Source organism: Synchiropus splendidus, chromosome 5 (genome assembly GCF_027744825.2).
Source record: "Synchiropus splendidus isolate RoL2022-P1 chromosome 5, RoL_Sspl_1.0, whole genome shotgun sequence".
NCBI classification, from domain to species: domain Eukaryota; kingdom Metazoa; phylum Chordata; class Actinopteri; order Syngnathiformes; family Callionymidae; genus Synchiropus; species Synchiropus splendidus.
In genome coordinates, this window is record NC_071338.1 from 11,333,972 (window position 1) to 11,359,849 (window position 25,878).

The 25,878-nt window shown below is 43.6% G+C and overlaps 2 protein-coding genes across 4 annotated transcripts; both read right to left on the reverse strand.

Annotated features, from left to right (window-relative positions):
* Positions 1–531: 531 nt before the first annotated feature.
* On the reverse strand, positions 532–1,418 carry fgf21 (fibroblast growth factor 21). Its single transcript, XM_053866192.1, has 4 exons — positions 1,295–1,418; positions 1,149–1,226; positions 969–1,072; positions 532–828 (listed from the first exon to the last, which is right to left on the reverse strand). The coding sequence occupies exons 1-4, from the start codon at positions 1,416–1,418 to the stop codon at positions 532–534; spliced, it is 603 nt and encodes a 200-aa protein (XP_053722167.1).
* A 2,743-nt stretch (positions 1,419–4,161) lies between these two features.
* LOC128758816 (liprin-alpha-3-like) lies at positions 4,162–25,808 on the reverse strand. Of its 3 annotated transcripts, none has more exons than XM_053865172.1 (32): positions 25,630–25,808; positions 19,439–20,149; positions 15,705–15,806; positions 15,145–15,309; positions 13,828–13,902; positions 13,690–13,749; positions 13,363–13,491; positions 12,162–12,254; positions 11,922–11,974; positions 11,399–11,492; positions 11,179–11,313; positions 10,898–10,981; positions 10,704–10,835; positions 10,574–10,636; positions 10,203–10,279; positions 9,943–10,126; positions 9,576–9,769; positions 9,272–9,512; positions 9,065–9,204; positions 8,771–8,919; positions 8,601–8,697; positions 8,391–8,472; positions 8,119–8,319; positions 7,986–8,048; positions 7,602–7,628; positions 6,820–6,995; positions 6,611–6,708; positions 6,356–6,531; positions 6,216–6,284; positions 5,758–5,920; positions 5,185–5,253; positions 4,162–5,105 (listed from the first exon to the last, which is right to left on the reverse strand). In XM_053865172.1, exons 2-31 carry the CDS (start codon positions 19,772–19,774, stop codon positions 5,201–5,203), a joined length of 3,711 nt encoding a protein of 1,236 aa, XP_053721147.1. In that variant the 5' UTR covers positions 19,775–20,149; positions 25,630–25,808; the 3' UTR covers positions 4,162–5,105; positions 5,185–5,200. The 3 variants fall into 3 exon arrangements, with proteins under 3 accessions (XP_053721147.1, XP_053721148.1, XP_053721149.1); XM_053865173.1 differs by lacking the exon at positions 25,630–25,808 and adding an exon at positions 25,389–25,576; XM_053865174.1 differs by lacking the exon at positions 13,690–13,749.
* Between the last annotated feature and the right edge of the window lie 70 nt (positions 25,809–25,878).

Below are 25,878 nucleotides of genomic sequence, written 5' to 3' on the forward strand. Positions count from 1 at the left end.
CTCTTACAACAGCTGTGTCAAAGCAATTTCCCATCATTTGAAATATGTTGAAGGCGAATACACTGCAGCCCCACTAGAGGACGCTAAAGTGAACATTAGGTTGGCAGGTGTGTTTCTTAACTGTTAATCCTGTAAAGTTAGAATCGAGTGAGACAAACGTCACATTATAAGTGTGAGAACTTATTTTGAACATTCAGTGCCACGGATATGGCATGGAACAAGGTGCAATATTTTTATTACTTAGAAAAATATTCAACACATTGGAACCTTCAAACTGCAAGTGTTTGTAATTACATTTTCTCTGTGAGTTTAAAAACAGTTCTTATGACATGACCTATAGAAATCATTGATCAACAATTTACAAAGGAATAAATTATTAAATAATACAAAAACCCTTCATAAATATTTCAATAAAATAATTTACTATACCTTAAGAAATATGTGCAAACATAGTTGCATGTTTATGAATAGACTCCCTAAACTGAGCTGCAGAAGTGGAATTTAAATTGGACAAAGGAATAAAAAACAGCACTATTTCTTGTGGTCTGCTGAGAAGTGAGGACTTCCCAGAGTATTTCTGTGCATGCCAAACAGGTCATGAGAGTCCAGGTTAACGTATCCCTCTGTACTTTTGGGTTGCTCTGGAAGACTCTGCCTCATCAGAGTATTCTTAAGTGGCAGGAATCGAGTGAAAGGAAGTGCTTGTCGATCTGGGGAGCGGTTCGATGCCAGGGACACGGGAAATCCATAAAAGGAAGAAAGGAAGCGAGTGTATCCGTCTGCCAGAAGAAGCTCTCTGAAGGTGCAGTCGTGCTCTGTGTAGTGTTTCTGAAAGTGACGACACATCAAACGTAAACTACTGGTAATCGTAAAACTAAGAGGCATAACAGACCAATGCAGCTGTGCACACCCACGATGAATAAGCTCTGTCGATGTAAACATGCAGTGAAACGGAAACGTGTGTTTACCTGCGCCCTCAGTGAGCCTGCTGGATCCACACACAGATACATGGATGATAGCTGTCCCTGGATCACTATGTGGCCTGGTTTCACTGCTTTCAGCTCCATCACACCTTCACACATGTAAAACAAGGTTATTTTGAAATCTCTATAAAACACTTTTAAATCAAATGTCCTGTTGATACTCACTACTGAGGCTCTGAGCAGAGCTTCCTGCCACACTCCCATCCTCCATCATCTTCAGGTACAGTCCGTGTCTGTGGTTTTCTACCGAGAAAAACAGGTGAAAAGGTTCGAGTTCCCGTTTTCTGAGATGTGTGCAAATATTGAATTACCTGTGTAGAGATGAACCTCTCTGACCTGGCCGTCGAAGGCCAGCAAAGGGTTGGAGTCGGGGAGATAGAGTGAAGACGACAAGGGAAGGGAGAGAATGAAGAAGACAGAGTAGCGGCAAAACATTTAGACAGACGGTGTTAAATATTAAATACAAAATAAATAACAAATAAATAATGATCATATGCCTGACTAGTGGTTTTTCATTTATCGCTGAACAGGAGCACGTCGGGACCCTTATATAGGAGAAGGACTTCCTCCTCTATGACAGTGACACATGAGTCAGCTATTTCTACATGTCTAAACTGTGAACAGTGTGGGAAGGAATGGTGTCTTCTCTCTATGTATGGGCCTCCTCCTGCCCTTTTACTGTAACTGAGACAGGTTTTCTGCCGACAGTGCTTCAAAGTTTCCAGTTCTCATTATTGATGGTGCACTTTTGTGTTACTCTATTAATCCAACTTCCCCATGACAAATCATGATGCCGCTCACTTAAAATCTTCACCACTGTGAGATAGAAGAGAACAGATGGCCATTATATGATTATTATTATTATTTTTTTTCTAATTATCCTCCAGATTCTTGAAAGATTAGATGAAAGTGCACCACACATAGCCCATCTAACAAAACAAATATTGATATTTATTAAGGTCAGGACAGGCTTTCTACATCAATATCTTTGCTTTAACTACAATTTTGTGGTTTGAAGCTTCTTTAAAATGTTTTTTTCAGGTCATCATGTTTTTACTAAACCTTCATCTCCTCTAATCTTCTTGTGAGAACAATCAAAAGGGCATGTGTGCAACTCAAGGCAGATCGACACTTTTGTCACACGATTGTGAGTTACAAAACATCAACAACAAAACAGATGATGTCAGGTTTGTTATGTGTTCACTCACTGCAGACGTCGGCTAACATCGAAACACATTTACTGCATCAGGTTACACACATAATTCCATTGTATAGAAGGCTATTCTAATAACCTTCTACCTAGTCTGGTCCTAGTCGAGCTACTTGGCTACATAACAGCTTAGTCAAGCTATTAACCACATTATCCAGGACATTTAGTCCAACTAAGAGAAAACTTCTCCTCCATAGTAAAGTGTTATCATGCACTTTAAAAGTTCGAACTTAGTCGGACTGATGCAATAATTCGGTATTCTGGCGCGTCATGTAAACGTCCTCAGTGTGTTTGACGGTGAATTAGTACTAAATTCATTTTCAGATTTGTTTTTGTTGGAGATGATGGATGATATTTGGTACCTTTCACCCCCTCCTAATGGGGTACTTGGGCGATACCATCAAATGTGGGTGCTTAAAGTGAATGTTAATGGTCTTGGCTAACCATGGCCGTGGAACTTCCAACTTTAAGAGTGGATGAGGGATTGACCAATCTGGGTCATTTTACCAGAAGCTTGTCAACTGTTAGTCAGCGCTAATGAAGGCAATGCAATGGTTCAAAACAATCTCCTGGCACTTCAAAAGTGTGTCGCCAAAGTGAACGGAAGACACCCTGCGTCATCTGAATCACGTTTATAACTGATGTAATGCACTGTTTATCCAAGTGTGCGAGTGTGGAACCGAGGGGCCGGTCTTCGATTCTTGGGCCCAAGTGTTTACATGACAGCAGCTGGGTGCCTGTGAACATCAGCTCTTGTTTGAAACACACTTCCGGAGCATCACTTCAGTCATTGTTTTACCATCATCATTTAAAGAGCATGAATATTTTCCAGCTGACCTGATTTGTTTTGTCTTAAGGAGCTTTGATAGTTTGCTGTTTGCAGCAGACGTGTTCAAGTAGTAGGGAAATGAACACGGTGACCTTTGGATTCAGAATGTGATCATCATCACTGTAAACATCGAAACAGTTGAGATTTGATTTATTGTTGTTTCTCGTCTTTGTCTTTCGGTATTTCCCATCAGCGTTTGCCACGGCAAGTCAGCCATCCTCACCGATCTTGATAATCTAGCACTTCTATTGTATTGTATTCCACTGTTGTCTGATAAGGAAGAAGCTCTAATTGTTCAGAAACAGAATAACTGCAATGTATTTCAATGAACCTTTCTGGGCTGGTTGGAAAAGGGCTAACATACAGGTGATTTGACTTTGGTGGTGTTGTGGGTGTGTTACGGATTTACCATTCTCATGCATCTCTCTTCAGTGTGACTTCCTTTTGTCCACTTCAGGCTACTGTAGATTATACAGTAGCCTGAACTACTGTAGCCAGGTAGTGCAAGTAGCTCTTTATCGCCCTGACTCTGTGCTTTTCTTCATTTCTTTTTCTCTCTCTGGAAAAACACCGATCTATGTACGTCAAATGTGTGTTAAGGAATGTTGGAATTTTCTATACTACTGAACATGACATGGGTTACGATGCTCCCCTGTCTCCCAGACTGACGCCAATGAGTCGAATGACTATAACAAATTTTCAGGTGACTATAGTGACAAAATGTGCCTCTACCAACATCGTGAAGGTTTTCCTTTCATTTAGTTCCTCAGCACAGCCTCTTCTTCATGGCTCCTGTTTGTCCACGCTACAGAAACTCTGATGCTACTCCCACCTGCTGTCCAATTGAGCTCATTGCGCTATGAATATTATGTAAATAAATCATGTAAATAAACTCAACGTAAGGCAATAATATTGGTAAATCCCAGTGTAGATGGAAACAGGCAGTTTGGCAGAGGTATGTGCTGTCCCAGTGCCTTTGCAGCTATGACACTTATATTCAAAAATTGCACTTTCAAACAAATTTCAATCCTGATGCAATGTTCTGGTGACCCCACGACCCTGCTCCCCTGACCTTCGTGCACGGGCAAAAGGAAATGGTAATGATCTTGTCTACAATGTGAAGAGCAAACAACATTCGGTAGATAATTAACAGGTATTTTTTTTAATTACAGCTTTTACAATCATCATCATTATTGTTCTCATATATTCAATTATCAGCACTACTGTCCAGTAATAGGAATTTCAATCATTAGACAATTTCTTTTTTTTTCTTTTTCTTTTCTTTTTTTTAATGTACACATACAAGTAGCATATCTTAAACGTCCATCATTTGAAACATATTGAACTCTTTTGGCCAAATGAAATTACCATCAGTCTTGGAACTAAGTATGAAATGAACATCATTTAATACACACACACACATACGTACTGTACATACATACATACAAGAGAAGTTGTCTTAAAAAAATGATAAAAATAAAATACACACATTGTACAAAGTCCTTACCCAAGCTATCACAGCAGTAGATGATGATGTCATGACGTTCACTCTAAAATGGTTGATTTTGGCATGCAGATTAACACAAATGCTTCACGCTGATGTTCGAGTTTAAAGATGAAGCACGTCTTGTTTCATTGTCCGTCTTATTCACATTTGTGCATCTCGTGTCTTTTATGGCTTCAGAACATAAAACTCACTTCCTCAGCGTCCCGTCCTCGACGGTTCTGTGATGTCACTCGCAGCACAGCGTCGGAACGCACCTTCCTTGATTCTTTGAGTCAGTATTGCCGTCTCACACTTGACAACAGAAGATGGAGTCATGACGAGTCACTTCCTACAGATTCATACAGTCATGCCACATTTATGGGTCATTGTGTTTGCTTGTGTGTGTTTCTTGACGGTATGTGTGTATGTGTGTTCTTTGAGGGCGTGAGATGAACGAACACATTCACTCATTGCTTTATCATTTCAATCCATTCACTCTGCGTTTTGAATAAAATATTTTCTAAAGTTGATCATCTCCTTAGATTTTCATCTTCTATTTTTTTTTTCTCTTCAGAGATGATTGTTGGATTCAGAAGTCTACAACACAGAACAAAGAACATGTTAGCGCGAGCTGAAACTTCCACACAGGCCAGACAGAGAAGGTCTGTTTTCTCACCTTGTGTGCTTTTCTTTTAGCAGGAGTACGTCCTCACTGACGCAGACTCGCCTCTTGCACCAGAGTTTACTGAAACAACAAGTTTCTGTTAGGGCATCCATCCATCCATCCATCCACCAACCCATCCTCCTAAATCCATATATCCACCCACTCATCCATCCGTCCATCCATCCATCCATCTACCAACCCAAACAACCACCCACCCATCCATCCATCCATCATTCAGTTAACCCATTTATCTATCATTCCACCCATGCATCCATCCACCAATCCATCTGTTCATCCATAGATCATCCACCCAATCATGCACCTGACTGTGACTATGACTGTGAATGACTATCTATCCATCCATCCATCCACCATCCACCTAAGCACCCATCCACCCATTTACCCTTCCATCCATCCATCCACCCATCCATCCATCCATCCATCCACCCATCCACCCATCCATCCATCCATCCATCCACCCATCTATCCATCCATCCACCCATCCATCCATCGATCCATCCACCCATCCATCCATCCATCCATCCACCCACCCACCCATCCATACATACATCCATCCCTGCTCACCTTCACTCTGAACTTTTCTTAATGTAACAGAGGGAGTGGAGATTGCGGAGGCACGGAAGTTGGCAGGTAGAGTTTCTGAGGAGTCAGAGGTCACGCTGCGAAGATCCTTCTCCCTGAACATCTTCCTCCATGATGGCGACCGTGTGAATGTTTTTGTGCCGTCCTGCAAGACAGCGAGGCAATAGTGGTCATTTGAAACAACTGCAGTGTAATTGTCAGTTTGTTTTGACTATGAATCTTTCTAGTGACTTTTACAAGCCAAGTCATCGTCAACACAGCTGAATCTGCGTGGCGCAACAAGTCTTTTCCAGTGTGACTGTATCAAGAGTAGCTGAGAAATCTGCCTTGTTACCACAGAAACAGCTGCTAAAACGGTTCTATGTAACACTAAAGACAAAAAAATCAAGGATGTCTTGTAATGATATTTATTGAAATTGTAACGATTGTGGCAGTTATACCTCATCTGGCCTCCTTTCCGTTCCCATGGAGATGAGAGCGTTGTATTCTTTCTCTAAAAGCTGCCTTGCCTGCAGACAGGAGATGTACATAAGTCTTTTCCTTGTCACACATACAGTATGGAGCAAGTTTGTTTATGAACCTGTGTGTTCTGATTTGGTATCTGAAGAAGAAGGGCGAGGTCAGTGTAGTCAAAGGTGTCATCCAGAGCAAGGAGCGACCCGTGGACTCCGCTTTCTAGAAGGTTGTCTGCAAACTCTTTGAGGCCAATGGATTGTACCCAACACATGACGCGCTCGTTTGACCACACCATGACATCTGTGGAATGGAAACAAACAGTCAGCGCAATATGTAATCCAAATATGTGCCTTAAATAAGCACAGGAAGTTGCCATCACCTTGGTTTTGATGTTGACTCTCATCCCTCCTCCTCTCCAGCTCCTTCCTGTCGTAGTTCAAGCGCTTCAAACACATGATCCCGTAGTGAAGACTCACCCTGGTTAAGCCACAGACCATGAGAAAGTCTTGAACTGTGTTGGCACATTACTCTGAGCACAGTAAGTGATTGTGCACACAACATAAAGTCAAATGTCTCTGCAGGACAAACCTATGGAAACTGTCCACCATCTTCAGTTGGCCTCTCAATTCTTTCTTGGTCAGGTGGTCCAGCATGCGGGCATCCACTAGAGACTCCATAAAGTAGGAGCGGTACTGAGGCAGACCTAAACTGGGCAGCCACTCGTTTCCCACCCACTCATGGTTCATGTCGCCGTAAGCTAAGATCTGTTCAGAAGAAAATGATCACAAGTGAAAAGGCTTGAACACTGATGGCATCTTTGAAAATACTGGGATTTGGTTTTGTAGGGATAAAGAGACGGTCTGTCTGAGTGTGCGTGTGAGAAAAGCATTTCATGTCACGAGTTGTCCTCTCCTTCTGACTTATGAGCTACAGGCAAAATGACCGCCATGAGAAAGCAACATTTCAGAGCGGATCCCAACAGCTGGTGTGCGAGACTTCCAAAGAACCATGAAATAGTAATCTAACCAGCAATGTGATTCAAATTATATTCAAAAACAACTTTTAAATTTAACATCCTTTCTATGGTTGACACAGAAGTGATTCTAGGATCAAATATTTTGGGGCAATGACCGCGATCCATGACAGCAGCAGGCCAAACTATGTAGCCAGCTTTGTGCCTATGTTCAGAGTTATGCCGTTTTGTTGAGTACTGAGCTGAATAAAATGGGATTCACGTTTTGTCCAGGATTTCTCATGTTCTGCCCATTTACTCTTATTGGGAGGGTCTGACTTCCTGCTCGCCACTGGGTGTTGTGTCTGTCAACACGCCGCAGTGTATAAGAATACAACATGGCGTGAATGAAACGTACCTGGTCCCAACTGAACTCTTTCACCTCCTTGTTGTTTCGAGGATGAGAATTAACCAGAGATAGCAGGAGTCAAGAGGAAAAGAATGTGCATGTGTGCGTGTGCCAAGGCAAAGTTGGGGAAAAATTGAGGCAGGAAGAGGGAAGGAAGAGAGAGGAAAAGCCTTGTTAGTCTGTGAGAATTAGTCGGAAAAATACACATCGAAAAAGGAATAGTCAGGAAAGGTGCTGTCACACATGCCTGATCAGAGACAAAAACAGAAATACCCATCAATGAACAATTTACACATTTCTGTCCATCTGATTAAGTTACGAACACATCAACGATTTACTTAAGGTGAGCGGCTGTTTATTACAGTTTATTACAAATGTGAAACTGGCTCTTACTGGTTTCGGGGCAGCGCTGAGTGACTCCATCTCAGCGTGCGTCATCCAAATATTACTAGTGGACTGCAAAGACAAACATGTTAGTTTCACTCCACTGAGTTCATGTTTCGAGTGAGTGATAATTTGAGCGAACCGATCGTGTGCTAGCAGGAGCAGACGGGCTGGTCAGCGACACCATTTCCTGGATGGCCAGACGGAGCTTGAGCCTGTGCAGAGGGTTGCTGATGCCGATCTCTCTCTGGATCTCTGTGTCTGACAGGTTGGCCATAATGGCACCGCTCTTCACGTTGGCACGACACGCAGCCACATACCAGGCTGGCATGCCGACCCACAGCTGCAGTACAGAACACAAAGAAGAATCACTGGTACGGACGTCACAGCAAGAAATAAGTGTAGTTGACGTACCTCAAGCCATGTCACCACAGTGGGTCCGTCCCATGAAGCAAAAGGCAGACCCTGACGACAAGCTTCTTCCAACAGGTCGTGTCTGGCAGGTGGAAAACAATTGTGTCTTCAGTCCATCTCAGAACAGAACATTGTTTTCAACCTCAATTGTTAGGTAAGCGGCAGTATTTAGGTGCTTCCATGACTTCTTATGATCTAATAAAATCTCACTTCTTTTTGCTGCGACGGTCTTTTTCCACTGTTCCTGTCCCGAGCTTAGCCAGGCCTAGTGGATCTGCTGAGCCCAGATCATCTGAGGGCGTGGACGCTGCATTTTGAACATGATGTGAGATGTCAGTGTCATTCTAAGTAGTAAATAAATGCTGAAGTTGGCCACTCACCCAAGGACGCAGACTCGCGACCAGGCGCACCCATCCTCCCTTTTTCTTTCTTTCCAAAGAGACGTCCGATAGACGACTTGATACTTTTCTTCTTGCTGGCTTTGTGGAGAGAATCCTGGCTGGCAGTGGTGGCCCCATCGGCGGAAAGACTGAAGAGATGAGGACAAGGTTGGACATGCGACTATTAATATCTGCTCATTCCAAAGCAATACTTTCATCAGTCCCTCAAAAGCAGATTTAACATGTGCCATTATTTAACATAAACCAAACAACAATGAGAGCAATATTGAGCACCTGCGGAATTCACGGTGATCATCCAGACCTGCCCCCGGATGAGTGTGAGTCATCCTGTCCAATCGCAGGGCTCGAGGAACAGGTGGGGGCGTGGAGTCTATCAGGGCGAGTGCTCGACATTCCTCACCCTCTTTGCTGTTCTGTAGATTTGGTAAACAGATGAATTACGTTGCAATGCGTGTCAGTGCCCAACACTAGCAGCAGTACCTGTCTGTCATTCTCCCTGGCTGGAGAGTGGGGCAGTCGTGGGGTGGAATGTCCAGAACTGGGCGGTGAGGGAGATGCCAGAGTGGAGGAGGTGATCGAGGGAGTCATGTAGCCCCTCCCGACACTGTCCCGTCCTCCCAGGGAGGAGGGCGGGTGCGAGGCATCGAGGGCGACACTGCTAACGCGACTCTCGATCTCCTCCGCCCTCAACTCTGTGCTTTCCTTTTCTTCCTGAATAAGCCTGCCAAAAAAGATGTCGAGTAAAACTCTTGGTTCTTTCTCAGGTAACAAGATATAAACTCACTTAATCTCTTTGTTAATGGCCTCCAACTGCTCCTGCAGCATAATGGCCAAAGTCTGTACGTCCGTCTGCCCACTTGGAGAAAGCAGGTCTGATCCGAAGAGGGTTTCCCTGTCATCCTCGTCATCGGAGCAGCCCCCCTCCACCCCGCCTTCATACCCCGGGCCCAGCATTGTGCCACTGTCCCAATCCCCATACTGAAAGAGAGAAAAAGCAGAATCCACTTAAGCAGGTTCTTTTCAACATGATCTTCTTATCATCTGTCTTGTGTATCAATTGGAATGTACGTCTCAAAAATCATGTCAAGTCGATTCATGGCAGCATCGAACGGCTTTGAAAACTATCAGCACTGTTTGTCTGACTTCATTACCTTGTTATCGTCTCTAGAAGACCCCCAGCGACCGCGGTGTGTCCGCCTGACCACCACGCCCCCAGAGGAGCTGCTGTACCCAGCTGGAAGTGAACCACCGCCCTGTGGGTAGCGCAGCTCGGAGGCACTACCCGGGAGAGACCGTCGAAAGAGGGTGGAGGGAAGTGAGCTGACACTGCCCGCCCTGCAAGACATTTCCCAAACATTGGGAACAGGAGTGGACGTACATACGTGACTTTCAAAGATCAATTTTGACTGACCTGGAATAGGAACCAGGTCGGCCTCTCAGCTGATCCAACTCCAGCTGGATTCGCTCCAGTTCCGCAAGGAGTTGCTCCTGGAAAACAGAAGAAAAACAAATATGAGGACTTTTAAAACACACGCACACATATCTGTACAGCATCTCTGTGGGGACCGCTCATTGCCATATTGCTTTCCCCAGCCTCTCATCCTAAACCTAACCATCTAAAACAACTATAACCTGGACTTTTAACCAAGGCAAATTATAATGACCTAGTTATTTCAAAATTTGAATCCTTAAATTGAGGCCAAACCTTGCTATGTTTCCAAGAATTAGTCCCCACCGGTATAGCTATACAAGTTTGCACACACATACACACATGTTCAGTACCTTGTTGGCAAGAAGGTCATCTTGTATTTTCTTCATATTGGACAGCTCCTCAGACAGTGCATTCTACAACAAATGTATAATTTATAGATATTCTTCCGTATTTTAAAGAAAAGAATAACTGGTCTCTGACCTTCTCCTCCAGTGCTGCCATCCTCTCTTTCAGGTGAAGTTGGAGTCTCTCATTGGACTCGGACAGGAGTTTGTCTACAGTGTCTGATAACCGTTTGTTGTGTTCGTCGTTCATCTTCTCCCGCTGCCTCGCCTGGTTTCAACAAAAGTTATTGGCGAGATGGACGAGAGGCAACCAGGTATTGGCAACGTTACCCTCTGGAGCTCCTGGTTCTTCTCCTCAAGCTGAGCTTCCATTTGTCGTAGTCGCTCCTCAAAGTTTCCGTGGCGTTCTTCTGCCTGTAAAAGAAAACCACATCAGAATGTTGACGACCCAAAGCAGAAATACTGGGAACGGTTTTATTTTTATGCAAACTTCAAATCTATCTGTGGATATTCCACTGAAGCAGGTTTGTACATTGAAGAGTTTCCTCTACAGTATCTGCTAGGTTCAAAATAATGAGGTGAACATATGCGTGGCGGGGGGAGTACAGTACCTTGTTGAGGGCAGCGACTCTCTGGGCGAGCTGGGCCTCAATCTCAGGGAGAGTTTCAGCTCTCTGCAGGGTCTGCTGGAGCTTCTGCTTTGCTTCATCCAGTCGTTCCTGCAGTTGTCGGTTCTTCTCCTCACTCTGGAAACACAGAGCGAGCAACGCTGAATCTCTATGCAAATACCAATAAATGCCAATGGTGGCAGCATGTTTACGCAGCCCTCACCTGTCTATGCAGGGATTCCTTGCTGGCCAGCTCGTTCTCCAGCTTGTCTTTGATGTCATGGAGAGACGTGGCCTCCCTCTGAGCACTGAGGTACCTGCACACACACACACACACGAGTTGAAATTACAGTACGCATCCCTGGTTAGTTACTTGTTCAACACCATGTTTACAGCTTTGTCTTTACATGTTATATAAGTAGTGATGGCTCACGTGGACTCACCTTAAAGTCATGAATGACAAGTGGTTTTCTCGCACACTGTTTTGAACATTCTATTCAAGGGGGTAAACATGTTGGTAAACATGGTGGTGATTTAAACTGCAGCATCTGCTATGCTCCTCTCCAATTATGCAGCTTTCTTGCTGAATATATTGTGCTAAAGAAATGTGATCTCAACTAAAAGCTGACAGGTCTGGGCACTCGCAGGCAGGTATAACATATGGTCAGTCTGTTCTGTAAACAACAGCCGGTGCACGAAACTGGCGGAGGGAAAATCCAAAATAGCTTCAAGACAGTGATGTTTACCTGCGTTCTAGTGTGGTGATGCGTTCCTCCATGTCTTCCCTTTGACACAGAGCCTAGAGGACAGACGACTTTTTTAAAACCATCAACCAGTTTTTGTCAATGTGTACAGACAACAAGTTGTGACGAAGCAGCAGACACATTTTGGCTTCACGAGCATTTTTGTATTTCTAAACATGGAGCCCTGTTGAGTTTGGAGATCTCAAGGTCTCAGCCAGGAAGAGACAGATTGGCCCAACAGACCTCTTTCACTTCCCTCTGGAGCTTCTGATTGGCCTCCTCTGACTTCGTCACCTCCCTCCTGGCGGCTGCAAGCTGTTCCTCTATTTCCCCAACCTGATGCCACACAGAAGAAGGACAGAGAATGACACAGATTGAACCTCCGTGAGGGAATGACCACAATGTCTGTGTGGACAGTGACGCAAGTCACTTCATAAATGATGAGGACACAATTGATTGTCTTGTCTTGGATCACCCCAAACACACACATACACATTTTGTTGGGGAAAAAAAAAGTCAGTATGCAATTGGAATTGGTGGGAAGCTGCAGTTATAGCTCTAACCACAAGATGGCGTAGGCAGAACAGTTGTGTATCTTGTCAAGGAAAGACTACAGGATTTAGGAATCTGCCTTCAAGAAAACCAGTGTTTAAGCAGGTTACCTATAATATCATATCAGCAGACCTGCCCCTGACTCACTGTGCAGATTCACACCTCTGCAGAGAGTGATTTCCCCTCACCAGTAGCAATTTGACACAATATTAATAATACTACTTCTCATGGCATCTATCAGCATCTTACAGACCGATGTCTCTTCAGGGTGCTCTGACTTTGCATGCTGTGTCAGGAGCCCCTCCCTTTATTTTCTTGACGGAGATGTCTTATCTTGTAGTCTTACGACGGTTTGCAACATTTCCCCCTCAAAGGCCCACAAAAGGTGATGTACGACTACAAAGAAGTGGCAAAGATGAGCAGGTGTTGGAGGAACAAAGCAGGTTAATCTCAAGGGAAAAGAAAAGAAGACAGATCTGATAGTGCGCTGCAGTTTGCTGTTAGCACTTCACTACGATGAAAATATTTTATTGAGTCAAAGAATTTGGGACTGAATTCCAATTATTTTTTTTACTCCCTTAAGCCGAGCTGGCTGGAAGATAATCACGGTCTAAAAGGCAGTGCAGGTAGATCGTCAGATGAAACTAAAAATTCTGTGGTATCATTTATAGCCTTTGAAATACGTATTTTGTATTTTTTATTGTTTCTTCTAAGTGCAACAAGCCCACACTGGACCCTCCCAGGGCCACTCAAATGCACTACTGGCGCACAACATAACCCATTCAAGACTGACAATTCGGTCACTTCCATTGGGAACAGTGTCACCCGTAGATGTTTATGATCAACATAGACTGTTGTTCTACGCCTAACACTTGACTTAACATGCACTCACCTGCCGGCACATGAGCGCCAGCCTCTCCCTCAGCTGCGAGAGTTCAGCTCTTTGTCGCTCGATTTCCCCCTCTCTTTGCCGCTCCAGCTCGCTGTCCTCCAGGCCAGACGAGGGGCCGTTGGGTAGTCGCTATACCGTTGAAGGAAATGAAAGTTACAATTACCACAGTGGGGACGGCGTACGACGAGTGTGTCTGAGGTGCAGAGATAAAAGGAAAGAAAAAAACGCACTGGCACACCGTGATACCCATTCATCTACTTTTCTACTGACTCCGCGAACACAGAAACAAAAACAACTGGAACGAACATCCAAGAAGCCCTCCCTTACATCTTTCCCGCCGTCCACCCCTTGTTGACGTCTTTTAATTTGGTCTCTTAAAGAGATTACCTGTGGAGACAGATAGCATTGGGAGAAGGGTGATTGAGTGGTGTTCAGGTTCACCTTGACTGCAGCGTCACACTTTACCTCTTGAGAAGACGCTGCCAGTTGATCTTCCAACATGGACACTCGCTCGAGGGCCACGCGAAGACGCTCTCGGACCTGCCGTTAAAAGGAGGACAAAAGTGAGCCCAACATATTTTGACAGGAAATAGAACAGTTTTGTTGAATATAAACAAAGAAAAATAACAATTAAAAGACATTATCACTGAATGATGACACTGGTGTTTTTTTGTCTTCAGAAAATGGCTACGTGGATTGTAGCTGAATTTTGGTTTTTTTCCTGTGCATAGGATTTTTTTTCCATTTCCCTCTTGTGGGTTACATTAAATGTTACCATGAATGCATGTACAAGTAACATCCGACTTATGACCTGCTTGACTTACGTCCACCCGTACTTACGACCACGGCCAACATTTATTCAATGTCTGGCACCGCAGCACGTAGCAGCCCGGCAACACGTACAACAGTTACGGCAGCACAGTATCCTAGCATCTCACTCTCACACAGCCATCTACCACTACAGTAGTACCTATAACACTCACGTCGGCTATTTTGAATGGCATTCTACTTACGACCAATCTGACTTAGGACCGGTTGGTCGGAACCGATCCCGGCCGTAAGTCGGATGTTACTTGTATTCAAAAAAAAAAAAAAAGCTACACAATGCCTGGTGAGGGCGATCGGTTGATTGTCAGTCTGGTGTTGCTTGTTTCAGCTAAAACTTCATTGGTGAAGCACTGTGTGCTTGATCGGTAGGAACAAAAACCTGTACCACCCCGGGTTGGATTCCCCAACTTTCTTAAGACATTCCATTAATCTAATTTTATGATTTTGTCTTTGTATTTTACACATCGGGACAATGTTTTGTCTTGCTCTACCTTAAAGATGGGCAAATTACCAGCCACCACGTTTACAACTGACTCAGTGAAAATGGCCAGATGTGATATACTTCACACCGAGTGCAACTCGACACGGTGACAGTGCTGTTCATTGCCTTGGGCCGATGCATTGGTGATGTTGTTATAGCAACTACGCCTGGCAGTTGGGAAGGCATATGATGGAGAAAGCACAGGGAAACATTGCTCTTGAATGTAATGACGTTTAAGAAGGTCGCAAGTGAGTTTTGTGCTTGAAAGTGTGGAATTAACAGGAAGTTTACAGTCCGATTGAATTCAGGTAGCAAGGATATCGCCACCATAACCCTAAACCCAACCTCTCGTCTCGCTTTTACTAGGACAAGAAGGCTAAACACGATGTGCAGTCCACGTATTGTTATACTGTTGCTGCACACGCCTTATCATGAATGGATGTGAAACTCACTATGGCAGCCATCTGACCCACCTTCTCGTCGAGGGCCTTGTGGTGCTCAAACAGAGACTTGAGGGCCTTGAGGACCTCCACCTCACTGGATACACCCGCTGGGGATTGGGCTTGTCTCTTCACCACAGTCATCCTCAGACTGCGCTCATGGCGAGACACCAGACACTCCAGGTGCTCCAGCAGCAGCTGTGGGGAGGCAGGAGGAGGATATGTGACAAGTGGGAGTGCATGGAGGAAGGATTTGAAAGACGAGGTCAGAGAGAATGAGATGATAAAGAGAATAGAAGACAGAGGGAGCAGAAGGGAAAGAACAGACAGTGAAGAGTTTGAAGAGTGACAACGTGATGAAAATGTTTTCAAGAGAGTTCCGGGGAGGGAAAAAAAAAAAAAGGACGGGAGTGAGTGGGAGCGATAAGAAAAGCCGATGTGGACAAAAGAAGTCAGAAAAAAAAAATGAAAAAGTCACGAAGAAAAAAAGAAGAAGAAAAAAAGAAATCACACCCACTCAGCCATAACGGCGAGGAAGATAACACAGAGGCTGTTACAGTGCTAATAAGCAAAATGGCTGCTAAACATCTTACACGTGTGTTGTTCCTCTCCGCCTTGAGCTCAGCAATCTCCTCCTCCCTCTCCAGAAGCTGCTCGCGGCAAACGTTGAGCTCTTTAGTCAACACAGCAAACTCCTGCGGAAACGCACGAGCAGCATTGAGAGGCCAACAACAAGCAAACAGCACACAATAGAAATACGTGGCTCCGATCGAGGAGAGTTGAATAGGACAGAAATAACTCAGGAGAGATGAAACACAATGTGACTCTGAACGTTAGCACACTCTCGGACGCACATGTACACAAATGTGCTGCAACACCTGAGACCAAACATATAATTCAGACTTGAGCATGGTGAAGACTGGGGGCCACGTCTGGCCCTTTGACAGCCAATGTCATGCAATGTCATATAAATGAGTCTTCAGCATTTTTTTTTTCATTTTCATTTCTTTCAGTTTTATATTTATTTTTAAACATGTTATTACTCTTTTTAATATACTGCAAATAATTCAGAAATTATTTGATTTGTCATTTCATTATTCTCCATATGAAATGCTTCCTGCATTAGCATATTCTTTTATTACTCTAAGTACATTGAGGAATTTGTCATTACGACGCTTTTGGAGGAAGTAAATAATCTTAAACATGATATGACGGATTAGCAGCTACAAGTGAACCTAGGAAGCAGTGCAGCTCAGCACAGATGGTGACACAGTGGGACTGTTGGCTCTGGACCTTGTTGGACTCTTAACGCGATTAGAAGTTGGCGTTTCAGGTATTTCTCCTCCACTTGTCTTTGTTTATCTATTCATCACAGTCAGTATTTAGGATCTGGCATATATTTACGAGACAAATAAAAGACTTGATTCTGTGAAAGTCATCAAAACTGGGATTCAGGAGTGCACATCCGGACTCCATTTTGAGTCAGGTACCTGCAACTTAAAGGTGCTGAATGTCCCACGTAAATCTTCCATTTGGTGGGTTGATTTAGCGTCACACGTTTGAAAAGACTCCCAAATAGTGAATTGAATGAGTTTTGTTAGTTTCTCTATGTAATAGACATTTCATTGTAAATTTTATTGTTGTTTAGTGTTGAGTATGTGACTTACACACTGCCCCGGTTGCTTTTCGAATCTATCTATCTATCTATCTATCTATCTATCTATCTATCTATCTATCTATCTATCTATCTATCTGTCTGTCTGTCTGTCTGTCTGTCTGTCTGTCTGTCTGTCTGTCCGTCCGTCCGTCCGTCCGTCCGTCCGTCCGTCCGTCCGTCCGTCCGTCCGTCCGTCTGTCTGTCTGTCTGTCTATCTATCTATCTATCTATCTGTCTGTCTGTCTATCTATCTATCCGTCTGTCCGTCCATCTATCTATCTATCTATCTGTCTGTCTGTCGATCTATCTGTCTGTCTGTCTGTCTGTCTATCTATCCGTCTGTCCGTCCATCTATCTATCTATCTATCTGTCTGTCTATCTATCTATCTGTCTGTCTGTCTATCTGTCTATCTATCTATCCATCTATCTATCTATCTATCTATCTATCTATCTATCTATCTATCTATCTATCTATCTATCTATCTATCTATCTATCTGTCTGTCTGTCTGTCTATCTATCTGTCTGTCTGTCTGTCTATCTATCTATCTATCTGTCTGTCTGTCTATCTATCTATCCATCTGTCCGTCTATCTATCTATCTATCTATCTATCTATCTATCTATCTATCTGTCTGTCTGTCTGTCCATCTGTCTGTCTGTCTATCTATCTATCCGTCTGTCCGTCCATCTATCTATCTATCTATCTGTCTGTCTGTCTATCTATCTATCCGTCTGTCCGTCCATCTATCTATCTATCTATCTGTCTGTCTATCTATCTATCCGTCTGTCCGTCTATCTATCTATCTATCTGTCTGTCTGTCTATCTATCTATCTATCCATCTATCTACCTATCTATCTATCTATCTATCTATCTGTCTGTCTGTCTGTCTGTTCGTCCGTCCGTCCGTCCGTCCATCTATCTATCTATCTATCTATCTATCTATCTATCTATCTATCTATCTATCTATCTATCAGTCTGTCCGTCCGTCCGTCCGTCCGTCCGTCCGTCTGTCTGTCTGTCTGTCTGTCTGTCTATCTATCTATCTATCTGTCTGTCTGTCTATCTATCTATCCGTCTGTCCGTCCATCTATCTATCTATCTATCTGTCTGTCTGTCGATCTATCTGTCTGTCTGTCTGTCTGTCTATCTATCCGTCTGTCCGTCCATCTATCTATCTATCTATCTGTCTGTCTATCTATCTATCTGTCTGTCTGTCTATCTGTCTATCCGTCTGTCCATCTATCTATCTATCTATCTATCTGTCTGTCTATCTATCTATCTATCTATCTATCTATCTATCTATCTATCTATCTATCTATCTATCTATCTATCTATCTATCTATCTGTGCCTATTGTTAAATCAATTAACTACTTGGAGGGAAATAGTGTAGTGAATATTAATAATTAAGAGTGTATTATATTAACCTTTATCAGAAAACGTAACCATAATGCAGATCATTGTGTCTTCATGTGTTTTCACTGAAATATTAAAGAGATTTGCGCCTGACAGACTAGAAATATGAACATAAACCGTATCTGTGGAGCTGCAGAGCAAGGAGTATTTAACATTCACTTTCTAAGCGTCTCGACTTGTCACTGCTAAGGCTTACTGTCTCATGAGATCACTTCATGATGACACACACTAAGACAAACACATTCAGACTCTGATAACAGTGAGGAGCAGCACTGTTCTCTCACGGAGAGCCTCTTGCAGAGCCTGTTCATGATCATTCCGACCATCCACTTCTCTGCGAAAAATATGTATTTCCCTTGTGTTTGGATTGCTATACAGTGGGTGTCATTAAAATATTCCTCTCCAATGAAACTGTCAGTCACTTTTAAGATAAAAAAAAATCTATTTTTCTGTTATATTATGTTATCCCTTAATGTGTCCCTTTTCTCTGGAAATAAATTACTTGTGTGGAGTAGAATCCAGATTCTGCCTTATATCTCCACCATTCTCCCCCCAACCCATCAACATTATGTTTTAAATAAAACTTGAAACAGTGTGTTAACGCATACTACATAAATATTTTTCATACTTCATATTATAATTCATACAACTCCTATTTAAAAGCCTCCATCCGTCAGATAAACACTTCATGGGTGATGAATGCAACATGGCACTTTGTTACGAGTATGACTGAATGCATTATGTCATTGTGACTACACAACACTTTTGGAACACAAGAGTGATTGTGACCTCTTTTAACCCCAGTGCGACCTCTTGACTTGAATTAATGCTTGCAGTGTTTCTCGTTTTTCATGACGATAATGCAACGTTTTACATTTGCAGCTCAGAGGAAATACTCCACCTCCCACACCCACTTTCGAGACACTGCAACACTGTAGTGTTGTTTTAATATCTTCTGAGAATAACATCATGAAATACTGTTAAAAAAAAAATGAAATAACTTTGTTCTTTTCTTTTTTCTTTTCATCACTCACTTCTTCTTGTGACAGTACACCGTTCATTACCAAGTATATCTTCATAATTTGTGTGTTCTCACAGGTTACTTTTGAAACTTTCTCATGTATTGGTTGTTAAATTGCCCGAGCCTTGACAGGGTGCTCCATACTTTCACAAGTAAGAAATACTTGCAAGGTAAAGATATCACTCCGTTCCTGTGCATAACACACATGCCAATAAATCCCTGAGGTTTACTGTACCTGTGGTAACGCGATGGACAGCTGCCTCTGAAGTGACTCCTTCTCATGGCTGAGTTCTCTAAGTCGGAGCTGAGCTGTCCCCAGACTCTCCTGGGTCTCGCGCAGGTTCTCCAGCAGCCGCTCCCTCTCCGTCAGCATGTTGACCATGAGAGACTCCAGGTTTCCCGTGCTGCCACCTTCATCTCCTCCACCTCTTGGATCTCTTCCGCTGAAGCCTCCACCTCCCATCGCTCCTCCGGATCCCCCTACGCCTGCACCCGCAGGAGAAGCGGGACCTCCACCGGTCCCACTCCGCCCATCCTCTGATATGGTGGGCATGACTTCGCACATCATCATGAGACCGCAGGTTTTGTCTTGATTTCAGATATGAAAGTAGACAAAGGATCGTGTGCAAAGTGATCGAAGTCTTAGAAACTAATCTTCAAGTGTGATGCAAAAATATATTTTCTTACATTTTTTTCTTGGTGAAAAATATATATATTTCTATTCATAATGAATTCATCTTCCTGAAATTATTGCCCTTTTCGCTAATCTAGAGTTGATCATAATCCTTGACATAACATTGTGGGAAAAGATCTGAATGCTTCTGTATATCATGAAAAGTTTTGTTTTTTTTTGGGTGGGGTGGGGTGATGGGTGGGAGAGCAGGAAGCAGGGCTGACGGGGAGGAAGTGGTGGACGTAAAGCTTCTTACAGCACAGGAGGTAGCAGCTGAAACAGAGAACACAGCACATCACTGCACAACCTTTTCAGACAAGAGAGAAGCCTGAAGAATCGCCCTCATAACTAAATGATGCACGTGGCTCAACAGCTCCATCGGGACCGAACCAGCATAAAACATGAAAACTATCCCATGCCTGCAAATATGTGTGGTGATGGAACAAGCAGCGCAACACTTGCAAGTTGATGGGTTTGTGCTCTGAAGTTTCCAGTTGTTCATAGGTATGAGTCTGAGTATGAGGAGGCCTGTGAGTCCATACTTTATAGTATGGTTAACGGTTAAGTGCAGACCAGGACATGGGCAGCGAGTCATTTCATGTGCAAGAACTTTAAATATTCCTCAAAATCAACTCTATTTTTAATGCAACAAAAACAATATACCACACCAACTAAGGCTATACATGCCCTATGTAAGTAAGGCTTTACGAAGAATAAAGTACAAATGTAGCTGTGTACTAAAAAATAAATAAAAAATAAATCTGGAATATCACAGATCAAAACTGAAGCAATCGACAGCTCATCAAATCTGTGTGCTTGAAGAAATGCCAGTGAGTGAAAGCGGGTTTTCAGATGATCAGTCAGCTTCTCCGCTGCTCTTTAAGATGTTTTTGGGACCTTAAGGATCAGCGGAGAAGCGGACATAATGGGTTAAAAGCCCTGAGAGAGAGGGACACCATTCAGACCTTCAAACTCTAACAGACACATTTTCTCAAAACTCACTGCCAGCAAATGTAAAGACGCTAAAATGGGTGGATTGTGCTCTCTTTTGTTCATAGCTGTATCTCCCAAAAACATGACCACTGAAGAGGTCACGGCAGTGTCTCACCAGGCTGTTATCGAGGAAGCAGACGTCAACAATTAACCATCACCCTTAAAAAAATGAGGCAGTAGCAAAGAACGAAGTGAGCTGTAAGTGAAGGAGAACAATCTATTGCACTGCTACACACAGAGATAATTATGCTCAACAAATATGCATTTTGTTTGGCCGGTGACTCTGACCGTGTAAAACTTTGGCCCCTCGCGTGATTGAGTTTGACACCCTGAATACACAGCATCTCTGTGTGCACTGCCTCGTGGAGATATGATGGTCCATTTTGTATGGATTACTGCACATTGTGTAGTTCACAGCAATATTTATCTTAGACTCAAAGCTTTGTCGACACATGATTTGCTGAAGCTCCGAACTTTGAAACAAACAGGAGTTCCCTAGGAGGGCAAACACGAGGCGAATTCACGGATGCTCAGCGGGTCTAACCAAGGAAAGACATTCATTCCAGTGAAGCCTGTTGTTTTGTTACTGAAAACTGAGCCATGGAAAAGACTCTGGTAGCGTGTCAAAACTAAAAATAGGAAAACACTCGGAGAGTGCAGACCCGCATGGTGACACATTTATTTTATCACGACATGAAGCTCTGAAATGGATTTGATATCTTATTCGTAATGTTCATAGTCGAATTCAAATTGTACAAATGATACAGCCAGCTTATTGATTGATGACAAACATTTCTTTGTGGAGGCCGTGACAGCGTTTATTTCACTCCAAATGAGCACTAAGTGGAGTCAAATCTAGCAGTTTGATCATGTAAACAAACTGTCATAGGAAGACGGATAGTGACTCTGTATGTAGAAGGAGTCAACACTGTGAGTGTAAAACTACTTCAGAACACAAAATATACTTATGAACACACTATTATTTTAGCCTTTATTGTCAAATCAAGGCTAAAGAAGTTCCCTCAACAACCGACTGTCTCCTCTTATTACAGTTCTGGTAATGGATCACTAACGTTTCCCACGTATCGTAGGTGACTTTTGTCCTGGGGACATTTTTTAATCAGATGTTTAGCAAAAAAGCGATGGTTGACTGAAATCCATGATAGCAAGTCGAGGATCATTTTCATTATTAGCGATATATCTTGAAGGCAATTTGAATTTTAAACGCTTCACTTGGGCAGCAACTTGGTTCAGGTCGACTTAATCAACATTATTGGCGAGCGCTCGGCGCTCCTCTTCCCTCCTATATTCTTCACTGTCTAGTCGACAATACTCAGGGGCTTGTTGGGGCTTTTATATTTTTAAGTGGTTTGGACTGATTTAGCGCTCCGTGCTAACGTCTTTATGCCACAGAGACTGGCAGCACAATAAAGAGTTTCTTTATCCAACCGCAACGGAGCGTTTTGTGAATCAAACATATTGAGCACAAACTGGCCTGGTGTTTGCGAAAGCAATGCCTGCCAGGGGTCTTTATTATTATATGGACGTCCAGGAAAATGGGAGCTGCGAGCTGGTAATTGGAGTGCTGATACAGCTCTGAATTAGCTGCTCATGCTGGTGAGCTGGCTCCCACACTTGGCATCCTGGCTGAGTGTCTCAGGAAAAAAACTTCCTTCCTTCCCTGCTGATGGATTATCACTGATGCAAAACTGAACTGCATTTGGCTACATCTCTTTCAGGGCCGCTTATTTCAATGGCAAATAGAACGAGGAACTCCCCACAGGCTTCTCTTAAATACATGTATGGTATGGGAGTCATTTGTTGATAACACCAAATGATGGAGAGAAGGCAGGAATTGAAGCTGATGGTGAAACCAACTTGTCGTCAGATAAGAAGTTTTGATTTGTTATTTTTAAAGGTTTTAGTTTTTTGTTTTTCGTCTCCTGAAACCAGTTGAAAAACTAATGTCTTTTTTGTTCTTGCCCAATCTTTCCTCACTCACATTCCTAGTCTCTTCCCGCCATACGTCCAACCAGACTTCTGACTCTCAGATGCTCATCGCTGATCTTGTCCCTCTTTGTTACTCCCATATAAGTTGAATACTTCCTGAATACTTCATGTGTGAGTCATCCAAGCTGAGGCCTACTTCTTTTAATGCCCAAATTAAAGGCATGCTGACACTGTGTGACCAGTGTTTTTATCTTGTAACTGACTCTCTAGATGTTTTGGTTATTAGTTTAACTGGTAAAGCAAAGTCTTATTTGCAGACATTCGGGTGATAAAATCTGACCAAGCATGGGTGAACTAGGATGCTAATTCGTTTTTAGGCAAAACGCAAATGTTCATCTTGTTTGGGCGTCAGCTGTGAGGTCAGTGAGCTTGAGGGTCTCGTCTCTCTCTTGCTCTCTCTCTGTCTGCTAGTGTGTGTGTAAAAGAGTAGGAACAAGAAGTAGAACACTTCAGTGTATGAAACATTTCACATTTTTGGAGGGGGCTGCACCGTCGTGAAATGCTGTCAGGTTTTACCAAAGCGCTGCTAGCCTTTAATCTCAGTGTCTGGATTTCTTGCATATTTCTTCATTGCTTGGATTACTCTGCATATTCCACATATATCCAACAGTCTCAGGAGCAGTCAACACACGAGTCAAATCAAACGCCCTAAAATAATCCACCAATCTACATGTATATTGTCTACAAGAAATGGAAATAATGACATCCACTTGGCAATATTATAAAACGAACTTTCCCACACCTCTGCCAAGCAGCTCATGTTGTCCGTTATTGTCCAACATTTATTTTATCCACTCAATTAGATTGTATTTTAGCAAGTGAAATATCAGTTTAACATTCACAGTCATATTAAAATGAGCTCCGTGAGACATCAGGTGGCAATAGCATCCAGCAACTTGCTCACAATCTAGCAGAAACAGAAGACGTTTAGTTGGCTACAGTGTGGACATCACATGGGTTCAGGACCAGCAGGTAATCTGGGATGCCGTCTGTAGCATGACCCAAAACTTCTCCAGTTATTTCATTTGAAGGAAGCAAATGGAAGCAAATAAACACCTGCAAAAACATTAGTACTACTAGCCCAGGCTACTAAGTTGGAGAAACAAAATGGTACTGACATCTCCCTACTGTCCAGAGAAGAATACGTCATAGCAGGTCTGGTCTCAACAGAGTCAGAATCTAGTGTAGCATCACAGAGACATTCACTCAGAAGGACTTGGGAAACCCCCCTCCTCAACCATGAGGGCTTACCCAGCACGGAAGAGGCCCAGTGAAACAGGACCTGCACAAAGGGCTCAGCTGGTTGTTATTATGGGGTCTATCCCAGGATGCTATACATCGTCGTCATGTAGCTACCAAATGGTCAGAGAAGACGGCGTTCTCCCATCCCTCCAAAGTTTCACAGGTGCATTCAAACTGTGAAGAGGCCAAGGGGCAGACCACAGCCAGAGGGAGATCTAGAATCTCTGACAACTATCTGCAGGTCACTGGTGACACTCTGTGACCAAGCAACGGTTTGGCAATCCAAGATAAATTTGTAACCTCCTCATAAGAACATTACTGTGGCTGTATCACGTCATGTTTTCTTCCAGCGACTCTACAAACTCGGTTTGCTTAGCAACAGTATCTATGTGTTTGTTATGATGGCCTACATCGTGGTCTTTACTGTAGATTCATCTTCATCCTGTCCCTCACACTCATCCTCTCCCTGTCTGGGATTGAATACCAATTATACATTATGGACAGAGCTGTTGCCGAACCGGAGAGGGGAAAACCCTCGGTGGTTTACAGAGAAGAACAAACAGCACAGGGTTTGCAGACGAGGGTCGGGGGATACAGAGTCTCTCTACAATGAGAACTACATCCCTGCCATCAGTTGGAACACGGGCCTGATGTGTGAAAGCAGCCTCCCTGTGGAACAATGCACGCATGTTGGATGGTATTTCAATAAAAAGAGAGCACAATCGGAACTAATAATAACGGAGGCTCCTCGTCACCCCCCACCTCTTCCCTTTAATACCATCAAACTGCCCCCTCCCTCCCTCCCCCCCTCCCTCCCCTCTGGGCAAGAAACGCATCATTGGAATCGATAAGTGATTGTCGGCAGCTGGGAAAGAAGGAATGAAAGCAGCGCTTTTTTCCATTCCACTGGCATCCACTTAGGATGACGAGGGTGACATGACGACCATCTATAAAGCCCCCTCCTTCTCCTACCTCTGGATGTATATGGGAGGCAATTCTGCTTGAACTCACTCCGTATTTTGTTAAATATGACAATTAACGGGTGGAAGAGGACGAAGGAGCCCCCCTTCAACACCCCTGCCGTTATTGGAAAATGAGAAAATCGCGCATTTACACAAAAAAGGCCGCGTATTTTGTCCACATAACGGTATTTTAAAATGCAGGCGCGCTGACATCTGCCTCGCCAAGGCGTGTGCAGACACTTGTTTCACCTCGTTTAAGCACACAACACAGGGAGGATTGTTCCCTTTCTTCAACTGTCACTTACTGTAGATGAAGCGGGAGCGAGCATGCGCGTCCTCAATCCATCGTGCACACCTGCCAAAGCCTGACACTGATGTCCGAGCGATTCATGCTCTATATAATGACCACAGCAAGACCCTCGCTGAAACGCACCAAACGCCTTTTCCTCAACACACGCGCACGCACTCATCCTCTCCTCCTCCACTCCTCAGTATCCGGAGGAAAGTGGGTTGCGATGGTGGGGCGGTGTGGACTCGCATCCTTACCACAGTCATCGCTTCCAATGCCCACGATGCCACGTCAAACGCCGCCGTTACACATCCATCGGTTGGCGCCAGCACCGGAGAGAAACGCGATTTTTCCGTCTCTTTTCTGCCTCGCTTTTCCACATGTAAACGTCGAGGAGGGGGGGCGGGGGGAGACGGTCCACCACCTTCCCTCTGACTCCCCCTCTGTGGGACTGGAAGGTGATGCTTCTTAAAGAAACATTCTCTCCTCAGTCTCCGCATCCCGGG

Coding starts and splice junctions, on each gene's coding strand:
- LOC128758816 (XM_053865172.1), bottom strand. CDS start 19,774: ATGATGATGTGCGAAGTCATGCCCACCATATCAGAGGATGGGCGGAGT. Junction 10,836..10,897: donor AGAACCAGGAGCTCCAGAGG/GTAACGTTGCCA, acceptor TGTTGAAACCAG/GCGAGGCAGCGGGAGAAGAT. Junction 10,637..10,703: donor TGGCAGCACTGGAGGAGAAG/GTCAGAGACCAG, acceptor CATTTGTTGTAG/AATGCACTGTCTGAGGAGCT.
- fgf21 (XM_053866192.1), bottom strand. CDS start 1,418: ATGTTTTGCCGCTACTCTGTCTTCTTCATTCTCTCCCTTCCCTTGTCG. Junction 1,227..1,294: donor AGAGGTTCATCTCTACACAG/GTAATTCAATAT, acceptor TTTTCTCGGTAG/AAAACCACAGACACGGACTG. Junction 1,073..1,148: donor CTCTGCTCAGAGCCTCAGTA/GTGAGTATCAAC, acceptor ACATGTGTGAAG/GTGTGATGGAGCTGAAAGCA.